At 37.5% G+C, this 21,574-nt stretch overlaps 1 protein-coding gene across 11 annotated transcripts in view; it reads right to left on the reverse strand.

The window, feature by feature from the left end:
* The window catches only part of tex11 (testis expressed 11), a 150,940-nt gene that overhangs the window by 23,733 nt on the left and 105,633 nt on the right, over window positions 1–21,574 (reverse strand). For 10 of the 11 annotated variants that reach the window (XR_011342918.1, XM_069893077.1, XM_069893075.1 and 7 more), the window contains 6 exons: window positions 11,149–11,189; window positions 9,068–9,154; window positions 4,544–4,614; window positions 3,623–3,739; window positions 1,508–1,586; window positions 620–769 (listed from right to left, as the gene is read on the reverse strand). Coding sequence is in view for 9 of the 11 variants with exons in the window: in XM_069893077.1 (XP_069749178.1) it covers window positions 620–769; window positions 1,508–1,586; window positions 3,623–3,739; window positions 4,544–4,614; window positions 9,068–9,154; window positions 11,149–11,189 (545 nt within the window). In the remaining 2 variants the exon portion in view is untranslated. Of the gene's footprint in view, window positions 1–619; window positions 770–1,050; window positions 1,204–1,507; window positions 1,587–3,622; window positions 3,740–4,543; window positions 4,615–9,067; window positions 9,155–11,148; window positions 11,190–21,574 lie in introns of those variants that run through there. The other variant, XR_011342919.1, reaches the window with a different exon arrangement.

Here is a 21,574-nt window from a genome sequence, read left to right on the forward strand (position 1 = left end):
CAACCTTTCAACCTGCTACAGACTCCCTACTTCCTCATCACTACCTCCTGCTCCACCTGTCTTTGTACCATTTGCAAACTTGGACTCAAAACCATCAATTCCATCATCCAGATCATTAACATACAACGTGAAAAGTTGCTGACCCAACATTGGCCTCCTTAGAATGCCAGTTCGCACCAGCAGCCAGCTAGAAAGGGCTCGTTTTATTCCCATTCTGCCTTCTGCCATACTATTGCAACACAATTCTCTAAACTTTTAAAAAATTAGTTACCATTGCACTGCTTGCTGTCAGAGTTAACTTGTCTGGTTAGCACACAAAACAAAGCTTTTTACTGTTTATTGTCACATGCACCATGAAACAATTCAATTCATAAATTTCAATCCTACCCTGAAAATTAAGTTAACTGGGTTCCTACAAGCAATTTGGATCCCAAAAATGTCAACTGAGACACAATACAATACAGAAGCTGTTATATGAAGCAATAAACAAATTACTAGGGATCTCAGCAGGTCAAATAGCATCTGTGGAGGCAGAGGGACAGTCACTGTTTAGGGTAGAAATCCTCCGTCAGTATTTTTGCTGAAAAGATTCACGCTTACCTCCCAGATTCACATTTACCTGCCAGAGTCTCCAGTGTTTTAGGCTCCATTTGCTGTAGCTGTAAAACCCTCTCTAGTACATTCTCTAATTCTGGATCATTTAATTTCGCCCTTGCCTCAAACTCATAAAGTAAAAGCAGGGTCTCTGTAGGATCTTTTGCAATGTCACCTACAGAGAGAGAGTGAGAGTGATTGGTAACACAATATAATGGTTATATTAAACATATCTTGATTCTTACAGTTCTAAATATTAATATTAACATTCACCGAACAATCTTCCAAATAATTTCACAATGGTGCTTTAACAATGAAAATCTGAAAATTAATGCAAAATTGTATACTAAACAGGCAAAACAAATACAATCAGTGGTGCAGAAATGCTGCAATGATAAATGAATATATTCAGCAGATATTACCGCACTGGAAGCAAGAAACATCAAACATGCTCACCATGTTAACCATTTTCTTTACTGTGTAATTCAAGTTACATCATTTTGCCTGAAGGTTAATTAGATGTATTTAGGAAATATGGCTAACGTGTCTCTTCGGTAAATTGTTCTTTATCACGAGTGATTTTCTGATGAAGTGGAATGATTTGTTTGCCTGTTATATATAAAACTGTTATAACACAATTCCCATAGGTAAAATAGCATCTTAAATAAAAATCAATAAATTCTCGATTCTGACAGTCTTTCAATGCTATCAGCACCTATAATTTCCATATATCAACAAGAGAACTTGTATTTTGGTTATTTTTTTCAGTTAAGTTTTGACTTCTTAAGTGAAATTAATTCATGGATTCAGCATTGCTCAGGCCCCCTTCAACCTATCAGCCTGAGTCTCCAAAGGCTGTGCATGTACAAATATTAGCAATTTATTCACATAGTTGCAAATTGTCCTCAATGACCTGCAGCTGTGGATTTCAATGTTGTCCAAATCTCCCAACAAACTTGAATATCTTCCTGTGCTCGAGTCAGACTTCCAATCTAAGGGATGAAAATAATAAAGATAATAAATGCTAACAAACAAGTCAGCATTTCTAATATTTTCACGAGAGAATTAAATCTTTAAAGAGCTTATTTTATAAATAGCATAATTTTGCATAAGATTATATACTCTGGGGAGTTGCTGTATGTACCACAGTTGGATCCTTCTGAAATCACAGTAACTACCACGATTAATATATAGCTGTGCATTTGGATAATTTTTCATCTACCTGCAGCAGTCAATAGAAAAAAAACGCTTTAACTTTGTATCTGCTGCAGCATTCAAGAAGATCATGGCAGATTACCTGAATATATAAAAACTAACAATCTAGCCTCTGCTGCCCCTTATGTAGAATATTCCAAAGATTCACTGCCCACAGGATGAAGAAATTTCTTCTCATATGCACTCCAAATGGCCAACCACTTATTTTTGAAATTCTGGCCCCGACCATTTTAACATATTAATGAGATAACCTCTGATTCTTCTAAATTCCAGAAGGTATAGGACCAATGTGTCTAAATTCTCCTCAAATCCCAATCCCAGAGAACAAACAATGAACATTGTTGCACTCCCCAGAGTACATGTATAACCTTTCATATACTTTTTAACATTCCACCTGGTTATGCATGAAATCAAGACCCTTTTGGATAGAATTGGAGGAGTATTGACAAATATTTTGAGGGTGAACTTCCCTTTAGACCCAGAATTGTTCCTTCTGGGGAATTTGGCAGGTTATAATAGTTAACTTCTTCAGAAGTAAATCTAAATTTTTTAAAATTGCATTGTCAAAAGCCAGTAAATGTATAGTGGTAACATGGAAATCCGATTCACTACTTCACATTGATCGTGGAACATGGAAGTGTTGTTCTACTTCCCTTGAGAAGATTACTTATAGTCTTAGAAATAGATGTAGAATGTTTGTCGAAATTTGGCAGGCTTATTTAGATTACTTAAATGTCCAGATAGAATAATTTATTTTGATAATTGTAAATTAGTATACTCTTTTTTAGAAATTTAATACTTTTAAACTGATCCGACTCTGAGATGTCAAACCTTGCTCCTGCTGGTTTTTCTTTTCTATTTTCTTTCTTTTTTATCTCCCTCAATTTCCTGCTGTCTGTCCCCTTTCCTTTTGAATGTGGGGAAGGGGTGCTGGGAGAAGAGGAATTCTTTTTTTTTTTCGGACCTTATGAATGTTTTTCCATGATTTTATATTCAATGCATTATTCTTATTATATTAATTGAGTCCTATATTCTGTATTTTTTTTTATTTTTTTTTAAAAGGTAGCCAATATCATACAGGCCCCCAATCCTCCTGATTACAATCTCTTCTTGTTGCCAAATTCAGGTAGAGGCCACAGAAGCCTCAATTCCAGTACCCCAAGGTTCAAAAACAGTTTTTATCCAACAGCTATCAGGTTCTTGAATCTCCCATGGCACCCAAACAATAACCTATTTGGAACCACCAGAATATTTATCTGCAAGACTGAATCCTTACTTTTTTTCCCACTAACTGCATCTGTGAATATTTATTTTTCTTTTCATGTTAAGATTTTTTTCTGCCTTGGCACCTGTGTGGCTGCAGCAAGGAAGTATTTTGGTGCATCTGTACAATGACAATAAACCTTCATCAACATGTACAGGTACTTCCTGTCACTCATGGGAGCCCAAGTCCTACACTTTTTTCAACTCACCATGGCCCTCGCTCCCACATTTCCATTAACTCGCCTGGTTCTATTTCTGCTGCTGCTCTGAAATTTACTTGGTTCTATTATCATACTCCATTAAATTTAACCAGTCACTGAAAAAAAATCTACTGTGTAACAATGGCAACAAAGTGAATTAAATATACTGGATCTCAACAAAATTAGCATCAATTGAGATGACTGAATGGTGACTGGCACATTATCCCAGAATTAACAAGGAATTAACTAGGATGCCAGTGGAAAAGGGGTAATGGTTAAAAGAGTTAATGGGCAGAGTTCTTAATTTATATGGCGATAATACAGTTAACTGATAAACATAACTACCTCACCTGCTCTGAGGTATTTGTTGCTTTTCGACTGATCTCCAGACTAGCTGCTGCAGTCATTAATAAGCAAGTCTTTTGACTAATCAAAATGGTCTTATCAACTGTCAACATCTGTGAAAACTATAGAAAAATATGAAACATGCAGGTTACATGTAAATAATTAATCTATATCTAAAAAGGTTTTTGGTTTTGTTTGCAACATGGGCAGGATCTGGCCCTGAATTAAAGTCTATAGAGTTGAAATTATTAGACGTTTTGTTTTACAAAATTTTATCTGTTTAGTTCAGTTTTCATCTTACATCAGAAGATTTCAAGCTCAAGCCTTGACTCTGGACACAAAAACTTTATTTTCATGCAATACTAGACCTGCCTCATGTCATAATTTCTGTAGGAATCAGGTGACAAGCCAATTCTACTGTGTGTGTGCATCCATGCTATCTGCTTGGGTTCAAATACCCAGAAATAAACAAACTTTTTCAAAATACACATTTAATTTCTGTTTTAACTTTGTACTTTAGATTCAAATGTTTCTATCCTACATTACTCCTTATTTTATTAATGACTAAGCTAGTTACGACATGTTAATAGATGTGGGCTAATGTTATTACTAATAATATTTGCACAGATATTTTAACTCATGAAGGGAAATGCTGTCACTTGGATATAAAAATAAAGGCACACATTTCATAAATTGATAGACTGCTAAAGTAAAAAAAAAAGCAAATAAGATTCATTTAGTTTTACTTTAACTACCTGGATCACAGAGTTACTTCTCTTTTACTCTATCCACCACATAAGTGATTAGAAATGGATAAAAATGCAGCTATGACAATGGCATCACACCTCATTTAATTATTTTTAATGTCTAAATCCACTTTCCATATGCCAAAATAATTCATAAAATGCTCAAGACACAGCATGCACCTGGTAAGAAAGCGTGAAGAACTCTCTCATTCTAGCTGGGCAGTCTTCACATTGCAGTGCTGAATTCCATCCTTAAACATAAAACACAGCTTAATAGCAGCATTATTAAATAATTTCTGTCACATACAAAATAATCTATTCACTGCTCATAGCTCTAAGGACATAGGGCATATTTGGGAAGTTTTACCAGTTGCACCAATGTCCTGGGTTTCAAAACCAAAATCCCCCATTATTGATATTAATTGTTGGTTAACAGCACTCAAGTTTTTTCACATAGAGGGTAATGGTTATATAGGACAGGCACCTGGAGGAAGCAGCAGAGGCAGATACCACTACATTTAAAAGGCAATGCAACAGGTCGTTGGATGGAAAATAAATGGGTTAAGATAGGCAAATGCGATTAATGTAGATAGGCATCAGAATGCAGAAATTAGGGTGAAGGGCCATATGTGTGTTGTACAACTCTATGATATTATAAATAGCAGTGATTGATACAATAATAAAACCAAAGTCATAAAAAAATGCAACATAACTTGCTTGAATGCATCCACACAATATTCACTCCACAGAAAAGTTTTGAGGGAAGTGGAGAAAATATGATTGTTGAAAAATATTTATTTTAAAATTTATTGGGAGGAAATTCAGCTTTAGTCACCAAAGCTAACAAATAAATTCACATACATTCCATTCAGTTCCAATAAAGTTTGCAGAACTGAATGTGTAGTGTTAAATTTAACCAGTGTAATTTGCACTTTAATCAGAGGGAAATTTATTTTCCTGTGTATTCATCCAAGTTTATTTTGTTTTAAAAGTGATTATTGGCTAATATGCATTAATTTGCTACTGTGTATAAAAATAAGCATCTGGACAATGCAACATTTCCCTGATTTCTCTACAAGAGATGTACCAGAAAAATAAACAGTTAATACAAAAGGCTGCTGAAGTTAAAGGAGGACTACTCGTGATGGAGTAGTGGATGGTTGGGAAAACCAGCCCTCTCCAGGAAAATAGGAAAAAAGTTAGGAAAAAGCAAAGCATAACAGAACTAAAATATAAGAAATAGAAGATAAAGATATAGAGAAAAGAAAGAAGATGGCTTCCAAGAAGGAGAAAGTAAAAGCAACTGGAAAAAAAGTAGAAACGTTGCCGGAGAAGACAGAAGAAGGCCTTACCTGCACGAAGGAACAGGATGCTGTAGTGTCGAGGAGCGCCCAACCCTCGAGGTCAGTGCCTGCCATGCAGAGTCGTGACCCACCAGCTTGTGATCTACAAAAATGGCTCTTGGAGCCAAACAAGTGTGCAATCAAAGGAGAAAGAGGACACCGGCGGGAGGGGGGCTCAGCGGAGGAGCGGGCTGTCACAGAGCAAACTCCTGACACCAGGGCACTCAGTTGGAGGATGAGGAAACCAGCAGAAGACGGAGCAATGAAACAGATGAAGAAGAGAGACGGAGGGATGACCGTCAAGAAGATCAACGTCAGGAAGCACAACAGACAGGCAGCCCAGGAGGGGAGGACCAGCAACAAGAGGCCCAGCAACAAGAGGCCTGACAAAGAGATACAAGCAGCTCATCAGGAAAAACAGAAGAGACACAGACACAAACACAGGCAAAAAAGAAGAGGAAGAAGATGACCAAGATCTTTACAGAGAAATAGAAGGTAAAACTGATGGACAGAATATAGATAAAGTATTTTTTGAAGAACAAATGAGATCATTAAAAAAATGGTGATCATTAGAGTTTAATGCAATTAAAAGGAAAATGAAAAGAACAGAAGATAAAATGCAAAGGTTAGAACTGGTAATGACAGAAATAGGGGAAAGAGTAGAGTATGTGGAAGAGTGGGAAATGGCTGTAGAAATGGAAGTAAATGACTTAAGAGAAAAATTTGAAGAAAGTGACAAAAAAAATTAAAGAGACACAAGAGTTGTTATCTCAGAAAATTGATAGGTTGGAAATTTATAGTAGGTGAAACAACATAAAAATTGTGGGCATGAAGGAGGGTGAAGAAGGCACAGATATGAAGGAATTTATAAAAGGATGGATCCTGAAGGTCCTGGGAATGTCAGAAATGCAGGAAGAAATGGAAATAGAAGGGGCACACAGAGCATTAGCTCCGAAACCACAATGACATCAAAAGCCAAGATCCATTTTAGTAAAATTTTTGAGATACTCGACAAGAGAAAATATACTGGAACGGGCAAGGAATAAAGTTAGAGAAGATAATAAACTATTGGAATACAAGGGTCAAATATTTTTTTTTTAACCCAGACATAAGTTTTGAACTCTTAAAGAGGAAGAAGGAGTTTAATACAACGAAATCGATTTTATGAAAAAAAGGTTACAAATTCATATTAAGACATCCAGTCGTGCTTAAAATATTTATACGGGGGGAGCAAAACAGACTGTTCTCAGATCCAGAGAAAGTGCAAGAATTTGCAGAATGTTTGCAGGACAGGAGAAGAGATGAAGAGATGTAACAAGAATGAAGAATGGTGATAAAGTATTTATAAAGATGTAAAAACAATGTATATGTAAAGAACTAAAGAGGGAAAAGGGAAGGAAGGGAGTAAGGGGGATAAAAGAGAGCTTTGTTATATGTGTTTTAAAAAAGAGTGTTTCCCGGAGAGGGCTGGGTAGAGGGGGAATAACCGTCACTGCAAAATCAGTTGACGCTGCGAACAAGATCGCAATCCAAATGAAAAGGGGAGTTGTGGTTGCCCAGTAAGGGATATGGGACAACTCAGAGAAGGGGGGGAACTTTTGGGGTTTAGGTATTAGTGGATGTGGGAACTGCAGGGGTACTTTATGTTTTAAATGTGTTGTCGTACATTAAGTGTAATAAGAGAAAACTAAGAGATGAAAATGGGGAAAGGGGGGGATAGAGGTGGTGAAGAGGTGGAAAAGAGGTGTATGCAAGATATGATAGCCATGTTGAACTATATGACTACAAACATTAATGGAATACAAAACCAAATTAAAAGGAAGAGGCTACTAAATTTATTGAAGAAGGAAAAAATAGATATAGCATTTGTGCAGGAAACGCAGCTAACTGAAGCGGAACATAACAAACTAAAGAGAGACTGGGTAGGACTCATAACGGCAGCATCCTATAATTCAAAAGCTAGAGGTGTAGCCATACTAGTTAACAAAAATGTACCAATCAAAATAGAGGAGGAAATAATAGATCCAGCAGGGAGATATGCAATGATAAAGTGTCAGAAAAACTCAGAATTTTGAAATTTGCTCAATACATATGTCCCTAACGAGGAGGATCAAAAGTTTATGCAGGATATTTTTTTGAAGATTGCAGACACAAGGAAATATATTGATAGGAGGGGATTTTGACCTTAATTTGGACCCAATGTTGGATAAAACTGGACAAAAGACAAGTAAAAAGAATAAAGTAGCCAAATTTATGGTTAAATCAATGCAGGAAATGAAACTTATGGATATATGGAAGAGGCAAAACCCAAGAGAGAAGGAATTTTCATATTATTTGAGTAGGCACAAAACTTACTCAAGGATTGAGATGTTTTTGTTGTCAGACCATATTCAAGGGAGAGTTAGGAAAACCGAGTATAAAGCTAGACTACTATCAAGTCATTCACCCCTATTATTAGCAATAGAACTGGAGAACATCCCACCAAGAACATATAGATGGAGGTTAAACTCCATGCTACTTAAAAGACAGGAATTTAGGGAGTTTATTGAACGCCAAATTAAAATATATTTTGAAATAAACAAAGGATCAGTGAAAGACAAATTTATATTATGGGACACAATGAAAGCCTTCATTAGGGGGCAGATAACAAGTTATGTGACTAAGATGAAAAAGGACTACAATCGGGAAATAGAGCAGTTGGAAAGGGAGATAGTAAGTACAGAAAAGGAATTAGTAAAAAGGGATGATATAATGAAAAGGAGAGAATTGGCAGACAAAAAAAATTTAATACGAAATATTACAAACACACAAGATGGAGAAGAACATAATGAAAACAAAGCAAAAGTATTATGAACTGGGAGAAAAAACATAAAATATTAGCCTGGCAACTTAAAACAGAACAAGCTAACGATACTGGTATCAAGGAAAAGGGACAAACAAATTACATATAATCCAACAGAGATTAATGAAAATTTTAAGGAATTTTATGAACAATTGTATCAAACTGAGAACGAGGGGAAAGATGATAAATTAGAGTAATTTTTAGCTAAAATTGAACTGCCAAAATTGCAAGAGGAGCAAAAAAAAAAACTAATAAAACCATTTGAAATAGAGGAAATACAGGATATACATAAAAAAGCTGCTGAACAATAAAACACCAGGAGAGGATGGATTTCCAATAGAATTTTATAAAACATTTAAAGAGTTATTAATACTGGACTGTTTTTTTTAAATGACCAGTTCTCAAAAAAAAATGTTTATCCAAATTAGGCCTGGTCCCAACCATTTCTGATAATCGGAGTTGTACTGTATTTCACTAATATTTGAAGGTAGGCATTTAAAATCAATAATATTCTCTCACCTATTTTTCGAAACCAATTGGCTTCACTACTTTTCAGCTCAACACTCAGCTTCCCTTCAGCCAACTGACTTATCAACTTCTTATGAGCTATTATAAAAAAAATTGAATAACTATTTGTATGGATCAATTGTCAAGAAGCTAAATGTAGTTAAAAACAGAACATTTTTAGATATAGATCAATTTTTTTTTCCATTGGTTTTAGCTGAGTGTATTGAAATACAAGACCTTGAAAAATATGAACACGTTCTCAACCTCTGGAATAATCTTCTACAATGAAGTTTACTACCACCTTCAGTACACCAACATGGGCTTTAGATGATTGAGAAAAGGGGTATTTGAAGGACAAAATTTGCCCAAAAAAACTCATTGTCTATTGGGCAACAGTGCTTGAAAGGTGCTAGAAAATAACACCAATACACTCTCTATGAAAGCCTGCATGTTCACCAGTGAAATGATGCCAGTCTGTTCCTGAGCCAACACTCCCAGTAATGAAGCTATGTCCAACACCAGACTCCTGAAACACATTCCATTTCAAACTCCATTAATGGAAGAGAATAAGAGGTGAATAAATGGAAGGTTTTAAGGATACATTTAAAGCCTCTATAAAAACTCTCAGAAATTCAAAAACCTTTGATTCCTGACTATCAAAGTGGACAAATAGCATTCAGGGTGAAATTAAGAACAAAATGATTGTACTTTGCTGGCCCTGTACAAGTAGCTATCTCTCAGCCTTCACTGCTTCATCTGTAGGAATTGTGGTTCCATTGGTCTCTTAGCCACCTCAGAAGCCACAAAATTGGAATGAAGGATGCCTTGCTCATCCCATGAGATTGCCAATGATGTTAAATGGTAAAACAAAATTTCTTTTTTTTTTATTCATAATTTTCCCATAGATTCCAAGTGTTTCTCAAAGTTTATGAATTTCAAAGATAGCTTTGACAGCTGATCTATCTGGGAAAAAGGACTCAATAGCTGTCTAAGAATTCAGGAAGCTGCCTCATGTTGAGCAACCACCTAAATGGTCAACAAGTGGATACCAATTTTCAAGCAACTATAGATCTGCCCTATTATAAATGCATTCATAAAGTATTTCACCACAAATAGCATTCAAATTTTCACCGTAATTCTTGAATCACATCAGAACTTCAAAGTTCGTAATAAGTTACAACTTTGTGGATGAAAGTATAAGGTGCACATGATATACTGAAGGATCTAATATATGCCTTAATATTTGGTAGGAGAAGCTGCAACTACCTCTCAACCAGATAGAAAAGTGAGATATGGAAAGAGTTCAGAATCAACCCACTGTAATATCACTGTAGCAAATTCAGGAATTGAAACCAAACATCCATTACCAGGCATGTCATCCTGGAACCACCGAGCTCCTTAGTTTTTTTTTAAATAATATAATAAATAAGAAAAGAATATTAATAGATGCAATGTGCGTAGATGAAAGATTTTTTTTTGAAAGCACAGTGGTGAATTCATAAATTTAAAAATATTCTTGATATTAATCTTTGAAAATACAAATTAAAAATATAAAATTGAAACAAAATACTATTCAGTAATAACAGAAAATAGAAAAAAAGAGTGTAGTAAAGAATACCAGAACTACACAATTTGTAAATATCAGAAAATATGTTTCTCCCCAAAAGTTAACTCTTTTTATAACCACCTGACAATGTTTTCTGCAATGAAGCACTCACTTAATACTGCATATTACTTGTTTCGGCTCCGCATCCACAACTTTCTAACAGGAGAAAAAGTACCACCTATTTGGCTAAAGCAAATGTTTGAAATACCAGCATGTGGAATGTATGCAAAGTTAGAATGAAACAGACCAAAAACAGAAAGAAAAAAAACACACTTGTGGAATAGAACATTAAAAAATTCAAAATTATACCATCCAATATCAACTATTTAACAGCTAACTGGACTTATTAAGAGTACCTTTTTTTGTCAGATACTGTTATACATCACACTATTTATAATGCATGAATAATTTAATGACTTTAGTAAATTGAAATGGCCGAGTAGTAACAATCTGCCATAAATTGAACACAAAATATTACTATGCCTACCAGTCTTCAAATATGTTAACACTGAGTCCAGTCGTTCATATCTGGGAACAGAAATAATATATTTAAAGTTAGGTACTATTGTTTTTTTTAAATTAGAAACTATGTTTACTCCCCCAACCCTCCCACTCCTGGCAAAACATAACCAGGACTTGTTCCCAGAATGATAAAGTTTGCTGTACAGGGAGTGATTAAGTAGACAATGACTGCATGCTCGGAGTTTATGAGGGGAGTATTCAATAAACTTTACAAAATGTATACCAATAACCACAAGGTGGATGCAAAGAAGATACTTCCCTGGCTGAGGAGACAAGAACCAGAGTCAGAATCTGCAAATAAGGAGTAGGCAATTAAGGACCAAGATGAGAACTTGTTTCACTTTAAGGGAGGTGAACCTCTGGACTTCTCTGCCTTCGTGCACTGCAGAGGCTCAATCATCATGTTCACAAAACTGAGATAGAAAGGTTTCGGGATTTAAAGGTGGTACAAGCCCAGAGGATTCAAAAACTAGCAGCAACAGAAATTCACCAAGACAATGGTTACTTAAACAAAAGTTGCTTTTAATTTTCTTCAGACATAACATCAATCTTTGACTTATTACTATTAACTTAACCCCCTTCCAATTCTAAGCGCACATGTATGTAACATGTATATGTTCAGGAAAGTTCTTTGTTTCACTGTCCAATCATTCACTTTTCACCTCTCCAAGTGCACTGATGTCAGGCAATTTTCATATAATGGACAGAATTTAACATTTATGATCTTCACCAGGCTCTGGTGCTTTAAAACTGTTAACCACAAAGGAAGGTCTTTGTTGGTTTCAGAGAGATATATTCATTTTCATCTGACACACACACACACACAAACTGATCTCCTTCAATCAGCCACTTGTGTCTTGCCGAAGAAAATTGCCCCCTCTTGGGTTTTCCAAAAGATAACCTTTTCTTCCAGGTTATCAGAGTTCTTCTTTTTCCCCTATTCCAGGAGAAATACATTAACCAGCCACCTTCACCTGAAATTGACGAATTGAGAATCGGCTGAACTTAGAACCCAAAATCCATCTTCAAAATGGGATCTTATAGCAGGAGAGCCACTTTTGAAGCGTCCAGCACCAACGCTTGCTGCAAATCTTTCTCTGTCTCTCTGAAGAATCACATTTTTCCTCTCTGTTTGCAAAACCACATGAATCCTCTTTGAACAATGAACTTCAACTAGTTTTGGATTACTGGCACCAGAATAATTTTCAGAGCCTGGACATCTGTTCCTTTAAAACAAAAGTCTATTTATTCCATTGCATCAGTCCAATTAACACCTACTTGTGAAATCCATAGTCTCTGCAAAGTCACTACAGACTTGTAGGCCTCACCTTAGGCATAGCACTTGCATTTTAAATGAGATGTCCTTTGTGAAATGTTAATATCTGTTAGTGAAGCATTATTGAGATGTCTCTATAGGCACTTTCAGGTGGCCAAAATCCCCCCCCGCCGACATGAAGCCGCATATTATGCCCATATGTGACTGTCGGGAGGCCACTTGAAAGCACAGGAGGCACATGCGAGGCGAACTTTGTAACCCTCCTCCAGGAGGGATAATCGTCGGAGCACTGAGGTCCACCCGGCACCTGAATGCAGCCGCTTGAAAGCGGCTGCTAAGGGGATGACAATCAGTTGACGAGCACCTGACAGCTATCCTCCCAGCTGCTCCTGCCCCCGGCGCGGGACGTCAGGGCAGGTGCAGCCGGCACGGGCTGTCCCCACACTGATTCCACTGCCCTATGCTCTTCCCACAGTCCTGTATCAGTCCCCACACTGTGGGGTGGCCGGCGTGGGCTGTCAGAGAGTGTGTGTGGGGAGGGGGAAGAGAGAGAGAGTGTGTGTGAGAGAGTGAGAGTGCGTGAGTGAGAGTGTGTATATTGTGTGTTAATAAAAGCTATGTGTGATTGCAAACGCTTGTGTCCAGACCCACTGACACTCAACACACCATACACTTAGTAGTGTCCTGTTCTACTTGCTGTGCACCTATGATTATGAACCTTTTCTAGACCCATCACGACGTTATCATCCCTTGCCGTTTCGACCTGGCAACACAGGTCGCCCATTTTAGACTAGTCCACCGCTAATACTACCTACCTTGGTGGATCAAAACTGTGCAAGTCTAGACTCCCAATCCATCTTCAATGCTTTCACACAGCACTCAAAAGGCAGATAATACCCAGGTTTCAAGTGCTGTGTAAAAGGAGTAAATGCAAAAATGCAGCAAGACCTCTACAATATTACATGTGGAATAAATGTCAAGTAAAATTATTGCTACATGAGAATGGATGAGTGTAATCACCTATTCTTAACATTCAATAAAGACACTGTAGCGCATGCTATTGCAAAGTATGAAAGCAAGACACTGACATGAGGTGAGTACAGTCGATACCAACTTTATTGACAATTCACCCTGCCTTATATAGTTCCACCAGGCCTGGTGATTATGCTGCTATTAGCAGAAATGAATCACAAGCTCGCCAACTGTGGATAGGCCGGAGTTCTCACCTGTGCTCACTGTTTCCCGCTGAGCAGCCGGAAACTTGTGCAGAAAGCCAATTTAGTCAGCATGGCTTTTGCAGGATCGCTGCGTTTGGACGCCATCTCACATGTTGGGATGCCACAGGCAAACGACACCCCCACCCACCAAAACTGGCGATCTGGGCGCTATCCTTGGCTTTGGGCAGCTTGCCTCTGCGGTGTGGGGCAGGTAGATTGATTAGCTGATTGGTGTCCAAATCTGCTGGTTTGAGGCGATCAATAGTAAATTTTCCTCCTTGCTGCTGATGTCCAGAACACTTGGCCCTGTTAGGTCTGACCACCTGGTATAGACCTTCATACAGCCGTTATAGCAGCCCCCAGTGTGCCTCTCACTGCACGAAAATGTATGCGCAGCTTTTCGGGTGCCCGGGGATGAATGCCTTGGCTGGCCGTGCACCAAGAGTTGTGTCGGGGCCAGTGTGTTCCCTCAATTTCTCGAGGGCTGCTGCTGGTGTTTGGTCTGTTTCTCTGGTAGCAGCCAGAAATTCCCCAGGAATAACCAGGTATGCTCCTTTTCACCTGCCAAGGCACTGAAGTCCTCCATGGGTGTGGAGTAGATTCCCAGGAGGACCCACGGCAATTCGTTGATCCAGTTCAGACCTTTGAGTCAGGCCATAAGTGCCATTTTGAGGTGCCTGTGGAACCTCTCCACCAACCCGTTGGCCTGGGGATGTTATGCTCTGGTATTGTGAAGTTGGGATCCCAGGAAGCTGACTAAAGCCGCCCAGAGCCGAGGTGAATTGTGCACCCCGTCTGATGTCAGATGCTCTTGGACTCTCAATTGGGCCACCCATGTGTTTATTATGGCTCTGTGCAGGCCTCCGTTGAGGTATCTGCCAGCGGGACTGCTTCCGGCCACCTTGTGAGACGATTCACCATCGTCAACAAGTATTGTGCTCCACATGTCTCCAGCAGGGGTCCCACAATGTCAATGTGCACATACCTGAATTGCTGTCCTGTCGGTTTGATTGTTTTTGGTGGGGGGGAGGGACGTCTACACCTTTGACGTCTGGCAGTGCCTACAAGTTCTGGCCCATTGGCTGACCTGCTTGTGGAGGCTGTGCCGACATTCCTGCTGACTACTATCTTGATGGTGGTCCTGATAGCCTGGTTTGCCAGTTTGTGCACTGTGTCAAACACAGGCTGGGTCCTTGCTGCCGGAATGAAGGGTGAGGCTTGCCAATCGACACATCACAAAGGAGGGTCTGGTCACTGCGGCTGATGAAGACATCCTCCAGTTTGAGTCCTGTCACTGCCATCCTGTATGCGGGAATATCAGGGTCCATTCATTGGGGCTGGGCCAGGGCTGAGTAGTCGATTCCTTGGGATAGAGTCTGAATTGCTTGGACAGTTGGTCAGGACTGTGCATTGGCCACCACATTGGTTTTCCCAGTGATGCGTTCTATATCCATGGTAAACTCAGATATGTAGAACAGGTGCCTTCAGTCAGCTGCCTTGCTGACTGAAGGTCCAACACTTTATTGAAGGTGAAGGTCAATGGCTTGTGATCTGTGACCTCAAACTGCCTCCCCTCCAGGAACTAGGTAAGATGTTGACCTCTTTTTGGTTACCTGCCATGAGCAAGAATAATAAGTGCATGATGCAGGCTGCTGCTGGTATGAAGCGGTGGTAGAAATTAATCATACCACCAAACTCCTGGAGGCCTTTCACTTTATGTGGCTTGATGAAATGCCCAACGGCCTCTACCTTTTTGGGCAGAAGTGTCACCCGATGTCTGTTGATTCCGTGGCCCAGGAAGTCTATTGCCTCTAGCCCAAACTGGTACTTGGCTGGTTTTTTTTTTTAAATTTTTTATTTTTCACACCATAAATCACGTTAGCCATGATATACACTTTTTCTTTTTCACACATATACAGTGACATTTTCTCCCCCCCCCCTCCCTCCTCCCAGGCCACCCCCCCACCACCCCCTCTCATCCATTTTAGGTATACAATCTAGGTTGCATTAAGCCAGTCAGACAATGTTGTCATTCAACAAAAATACACCAGAAATTCTACTGAGTCCATTCTTTTCTTCTCCTTCCATCAACTTAGGTAATGTTTGTTCACGGTAGGTTTTCGCTATTGTATTTAATGTAAGGCTCACATACTTGTTCGAATATTTCAATATTATTTCTTAAACTATATATTATTTTTTCTAATGGAAACATTTATTCATTTCTATATACCATTGTTGTATTTTCAAATTATCTTCCAATTTCCAGGTTGACATAATACATTTTTTTGCTACGGCTAGGGCTATCTTAACAAATCTTTTTTGTGCATCTTCCAAGTCAATTCCAAATTCTTTATTTTTTATGTTACTTAGGAGAAAGATCTCTGGATTCTTTGGTATATTGTTTTCTGTTATTTTATTTAATATCTGATTGAGATCATCCCAAAACTTTTCTACTCTCTCACATGTCCAGATTGCATGAATTGTTGTTCCCCTTTCTTTTTTACATCGAAAACATCTATCAGATACTGTTGGGTCCCATTTATTTAACTTTTGCGGTGTAATGTATAGTCTGTGTAACCAATTATATTGTATCATACGCAGCCTCGTATTTATTGTATTTCTCATCGTTCCAGAACATAATTTCTCCCATGTTTCCTTTTTTATCTTTATATTTAAATCTTGTTCCCATTTTTGTTTAGTTTTACCATTTGTTTCCTCATTCTCCTTTTCTTGCAGCTTAATATACATATTTGTTATAAATCTTTTGATTAACATTGTATCTGTAATCACATATTCAAGGTTACTTCCCTCTGGTAAACTCAAATTGCTTCCTAATTTATCTTTCAAGTAGGATCTCAGTTGGTAATATGCCAGCGCTGTATCTCCAGTTATATTGTACTTATCTCTCATTTGTTCAAAGGATAAGAATCTACTTCCTGAAAAACAATTTTCTATTCTTTTAATCCCTTTTTTTTCCCATTTTCTAAAGGAAAGGTTGTCTATTGTAAAAGGGAGTAGCTTATTTTGCGTCAATATTAGTTTTGGTAATTGATAATTTGTTTTATTTCTATCTACATGAATCTTCTTCCATATATTGAGGAGATGGTGTAATACTGGAGAAGTTCTATGTTGTACCAATTTTTCGTCCCATTTATATAATATGTGTTCAGGTATCTTTTCCCCTATTTTATCTAATTCTAATCTCGTCCAGTCTGGTTTTTCCCTTGTTTGATAAAAATCTGATAGGTACCTTAATTGTGCGGCTCTATAATAATTTTTGAAGTTTGGCAATTGTAAGCCTCCTTGTTTATACCATTCTGTTAATTTATCTAGTGCAATCCTCGGTTTCCCCCCTCTCCATAAAAATTTCCTTATTATTTTCTTTAACTCTTTGAAGAATTTTTCTGTCAGTTGTATTGGCAATGCCTGAAATAAGTATAGTATCCTTGGAAAAATGTTCATTTTAATACAGTTTATCCTTCCTATCAGTGTTAGTGGTAGCTCTTTCCAATGCTCTAAATCGTCCTGTAATTTTTTCATTAGTGGATTGTAATTGAGTTTATATAATTGGCCTAGATTTTTGTTTATTTGTACACCTAGGTATCTTATTGCCTGCATTTGCCATCTGAATGGGGATTCCTTCTTAAATTTTGAGAAATCCGCGTTATTCATAGGCATTGCTTCACTTTTATTTACGTTTATCTTGTATCCCGACACTTCTCCATATTCCTTCAATTTCTTATATAGTTCTTTTATTGATAGTTCTGGTTCTGTTAAGTACACTATCACATCATCCGCAAATAGACTGATTTTATATTCCCTGTCTTTTATTTTTATTCCTTTTATATTATTATCTATTCTTATCGATTCTGCTAGTGGTTCTATAGCTAGCACAAACAATAATGGTGATAGTGGGCATCCCTGCCGCGTTGACCTGCTTAAGTTAAATTGCTTTGATACATGTCCATTTACTGTCACTTTCGCTAACGGTCCCTTATATAATGCTTTAATCCAATTAATATATTTCTCCGGTAAACTGAATTTTTGCAATACTTTGAACAAATAATTCCATTCTACTCTGTCGAAGGCCTTCTCTGCGTCTAAAGCAACTGCTACTGCAGGTGCTTTATTTCCTTCTACTGCATGAATTAAGTTAATAAATTTACAAATATTGTCTGTTGTGCGTCTTTTTTTGATAAATCCAGTTTGGTCTAAATTTACCATTTTCGGTACCTGTTCTGCTAATCTGTTTGCTAATAGTTTAGCTATTATCTTATAATCTGTGTTTAGCAAAGATATTGGTCTATATGACGCTGGTGAGAGTGGATCTTTCCCTTGTTTTAGTATCACTGTAATTATTGCTGTTTTACATGAATCTGGTAAGTTTTGTGTCTCATCAATCTGGTTGATTACATCCAGGAGGGGCGGTATTAATAGGTCTTTAAATGTTTTGTAGAATTCTATTGGGAGTCCATCCTCTCCTGGTGTCTTATTATTTGGTAATTTTTTTATTATCTCTTGTATTTCTACTGTTCCAAATGGTTCTGTTAATTTATTTTGTTCCTCTATTTGTAGTTTTGGTAGTTCAATTTTAGTCAAAAATTCATCTATTTTCCCTTCTTTCCCTTCGTTTTCAGTTCGGTATAATTGTTCATAGAATTCTCTGAAGTTTTCCTTAATTTCTTTTGGATTATATGTAATTTGTTTGTCTTTTTTCCTTGTTGCCAATACCATTTTCTTAGTTTGCTCTGTCTTAAGCTGCCATGCTAAGATTTTGTGTGTTTTTTCACCTAGTTCATAATATTTCTGTTTTGTCTTCATTATATTCTTCTCCACCTTATATGTTTGTAATGTTTCATATTTTATTTTTTTATCCGCCAATTCTCTTCTTTTGGTTGTATCTTCCTTTATTGCTAATTTTTTTTCTATGTTTACTATTTCCCTTTCCAACTGCTCTGTTTCCTGATTATAGTCCTTCTTCATCTTGGTTGCATAACTTATTATTTGCCCTCTAATGAATGCTTTCATTGCGTCCCATAGTATAAACTTATCTTCCACTGATTCCGTATTTACTTCAAAATACATTTTTAATTGTTTTTCAATAAATTCTCTAAAATCCTGTCTTTTAAGTAGCATGGGGTTTAATCTCCATCTATACATTCTTGGAGGGATGTCCTCTAGCTTTACTGTCAGTATTAAGGGTGAATGGTCCGATAGCATTCTCGCTTTATATTCTGTTTTTCTTACTCTATCCTGCATACTAGCTGATAACAAAAATAGGTCTATTCTTGAGTATGTTTTATGTCTAGTCGAGTAGTATGAGTATTCCTTTTCTTTTGGGTTTTGTTTCCTCCATATGTCCACAAGTTTCATTTCTTGCATTGATTTAATTATAAATTTGGTTACTTTGTTCTTCCTGTTAATTTTTTTCCCCGTTTTATCCATATTTGGATCCAAATTCAGATTGAAATCCCCTCCTATTAGTATGTTCCCTTGCGTATTAGCTACCTTCAAAAAGATATTTTGCATAAACTTTTGATCTTCTTCGTTAGGTGAATATATATTAAGTAGATTCCAAAGCTCCGAATATATCTGACATTTTATCATAACATATCTCCCTGCTGGATCTATTATTTCCTCTTCTATTTTAAATGGCACATTTTTGCTAATTAATATAGCCACTCCTCTTGCTTTTGAATTATACGATGCTGCTGTTACATGTCCTACCCAATCTCTCTTTAATTTCTTGTGCTCCAATTCAGTTAAGTGTGTTACTTGGACAAATGCTATATCAATTTTTTCCTTTTTCAGTAAATTTAGTAGTTTCTTCCTTTTAATTTGGTTATGTATTCCATTAATATTGAAAGTCATATAGTTCAGCGTAGCCATTTTATATTTTGTTTATCTTCTCTTTCCGTTTTTCCATCATTACCTTTCCTCCTTTTCCATTTCTGTTTTCTTATTTTCAACTCTTTACAAGACAACATTCCTACAACATCCAACATTTTCCTTATTCTCTTATTTCTATCTTCTTTATCCCCAATCTCCCCTTCCCCTCCTGAGTTGTCCTTTATCCCTTGTCGGACAACCACATCTCCCCTCTCCATTTGGATTTGCGAATCCACTCGCAAGCGTCAACTGATTTTGCAGTGACCGCTCTTTTCCCCCACCCAGCACCCCCCAGAAAAGATTTCACTTTTCATATGTCACAAAGGTCACTCTTTTAATTCCCTCCTTATTCTCTCTATTCCATTACCTTCCCTTATTAATTCTTGTCTATACTATCTATATTTTCCTCTAATTACAAATACTTTCACATTTGCACATTGTCTCTATTCACTCTTATACCTCTTTACCCACATACATATCAATCGTGATCATTTTTACTCTCATTACCCGTCTTCATCCCTCAGTCTATTTTTGTAATTGTTCTGCAAATTTTCGTGCTTCTTCTGGATCCGAGAACAGTCTGTTTTGTTGTCCTGGAATAAATATTTTCAATACCGCAGGATGCTTCAGTATAAATTTATACCCTTTCTTCCATAAAATCGCCTTTGCTATATTGAACTCTTTTCTCTTCTTTAGGAGTTCAAAACTTATATCTGGATAAATGAAGATTTTTTGCCCTTTATACTCCAGTGGTTTGTTGCCCTCTCTTACTTTTTCCATTGTCTTCTCCAGTACCTTTTCTCTTGTAGTATATCTTAGGAATTTTACTACAATAGATCTTGGTTTTTGTTGTGATTGTGGTTTAGAGGCCAATGCTCTATGTGCCCTTTCTATTTCCATTTCTTGCTGTAGTTCTGGACATCCTAGGGTCTTAGGGATCCACTCTTTTATAAACTCCCTCATATTCTTGCCTTCTTCATCTTCCTTAAGGCCCACTATCTTTATGTTATTTCTTCTGTTATAATTTTCCATTATATCTATTTTTTGAGCTAGTAGTTCTTGTGTCTCTTTAGTTTTTTTATTAGATTCCTCCAATTTCTTTTTTAAGTCTTCTACCTCCATTTCTGCTGCTACTGCCCGTTCTTCCATCTTGTCCATTTTTTTCCCCATTTCTGTTAAGGTCATATCTATTTTATTCACTTTCTCTTCTGTGTTGTTTATTCTACTTCTTAAATCATTGAATTCCTATGTTTGCCATTCTTTAAATGACTCCATGTATCCTCTAACAAGAGCAAGTATATCCTTTACCTTGCCTTTCCCTTCATCTATTTCACTGTATTCTTCCTCTGGGTTGGCCATCTGTTGTTTCTTTGTTGCCCTTTCCTTCTCTTCTTTCTTGTTTCTATTGTCTTCTGTGGTCTCTTCTTGCTGCAGGTGTTCTGCAGCTGTCGTTGCCGGCTGTGGAGATCGACTCCCCAGCTGGTCCCCCCTCCCGTCGGTGTGTTTTTTTTCATGCGCATCGCGCATGGGCGACTCCTCGCGCATGCGCGGTTGCGCACTTTTACTCGGCTCTGTGAGCCATTGTTGTAGTTCTTTTTCTACCGACCTGAGGTAGCGGGCTCCTCTCTCCACAGCGGGCCTCTTCGGACAGGTAAGGCCTTCACCTTTTTCCTCCGTTGTCTTCTCTTCCTCTCTTCTTACCGTTGATTTTGATTTTTCTTCTTTTGTCTCCATCTTCTTTCCACCTTTATACTCACTTTTCTTTAACTTTTATTTCTGTGCCTTTGTATTTTCTCTTGTTTTTCCCGACTTTTCTGGAGAGGGCTGGAGTTCTCCGTCCGGCCACTACTCCATCACGTGACTCCTCGTACTTGGCTGGGTTGATGGTCAGGCCAAACTCGCTGAGGAGGGTGCATAATTGTCTTATGTTGGCCACGTGTTCTTGGTGGTTACAGATGGCTATCAGAATGTCGTACAAGTAAATTAACGCAAACTTGAGATCCTGGTCC

The sequence above is a fragment of the Narcine bancroftii genome, chromosome 8, assembly GCF_036971445.1.
Source record: "Narcine bancroftii isolate sNarBan1 chromosome 8, sNarBan1.hap1, whole genome shotgun sequence".
NCBI classification, from domain to species: Eukaryota; Metazoa; Chordata; class Chondrichthyes; order Torpediniformes; family Narcinidae; genus Narcine; species Narcine bancroftii.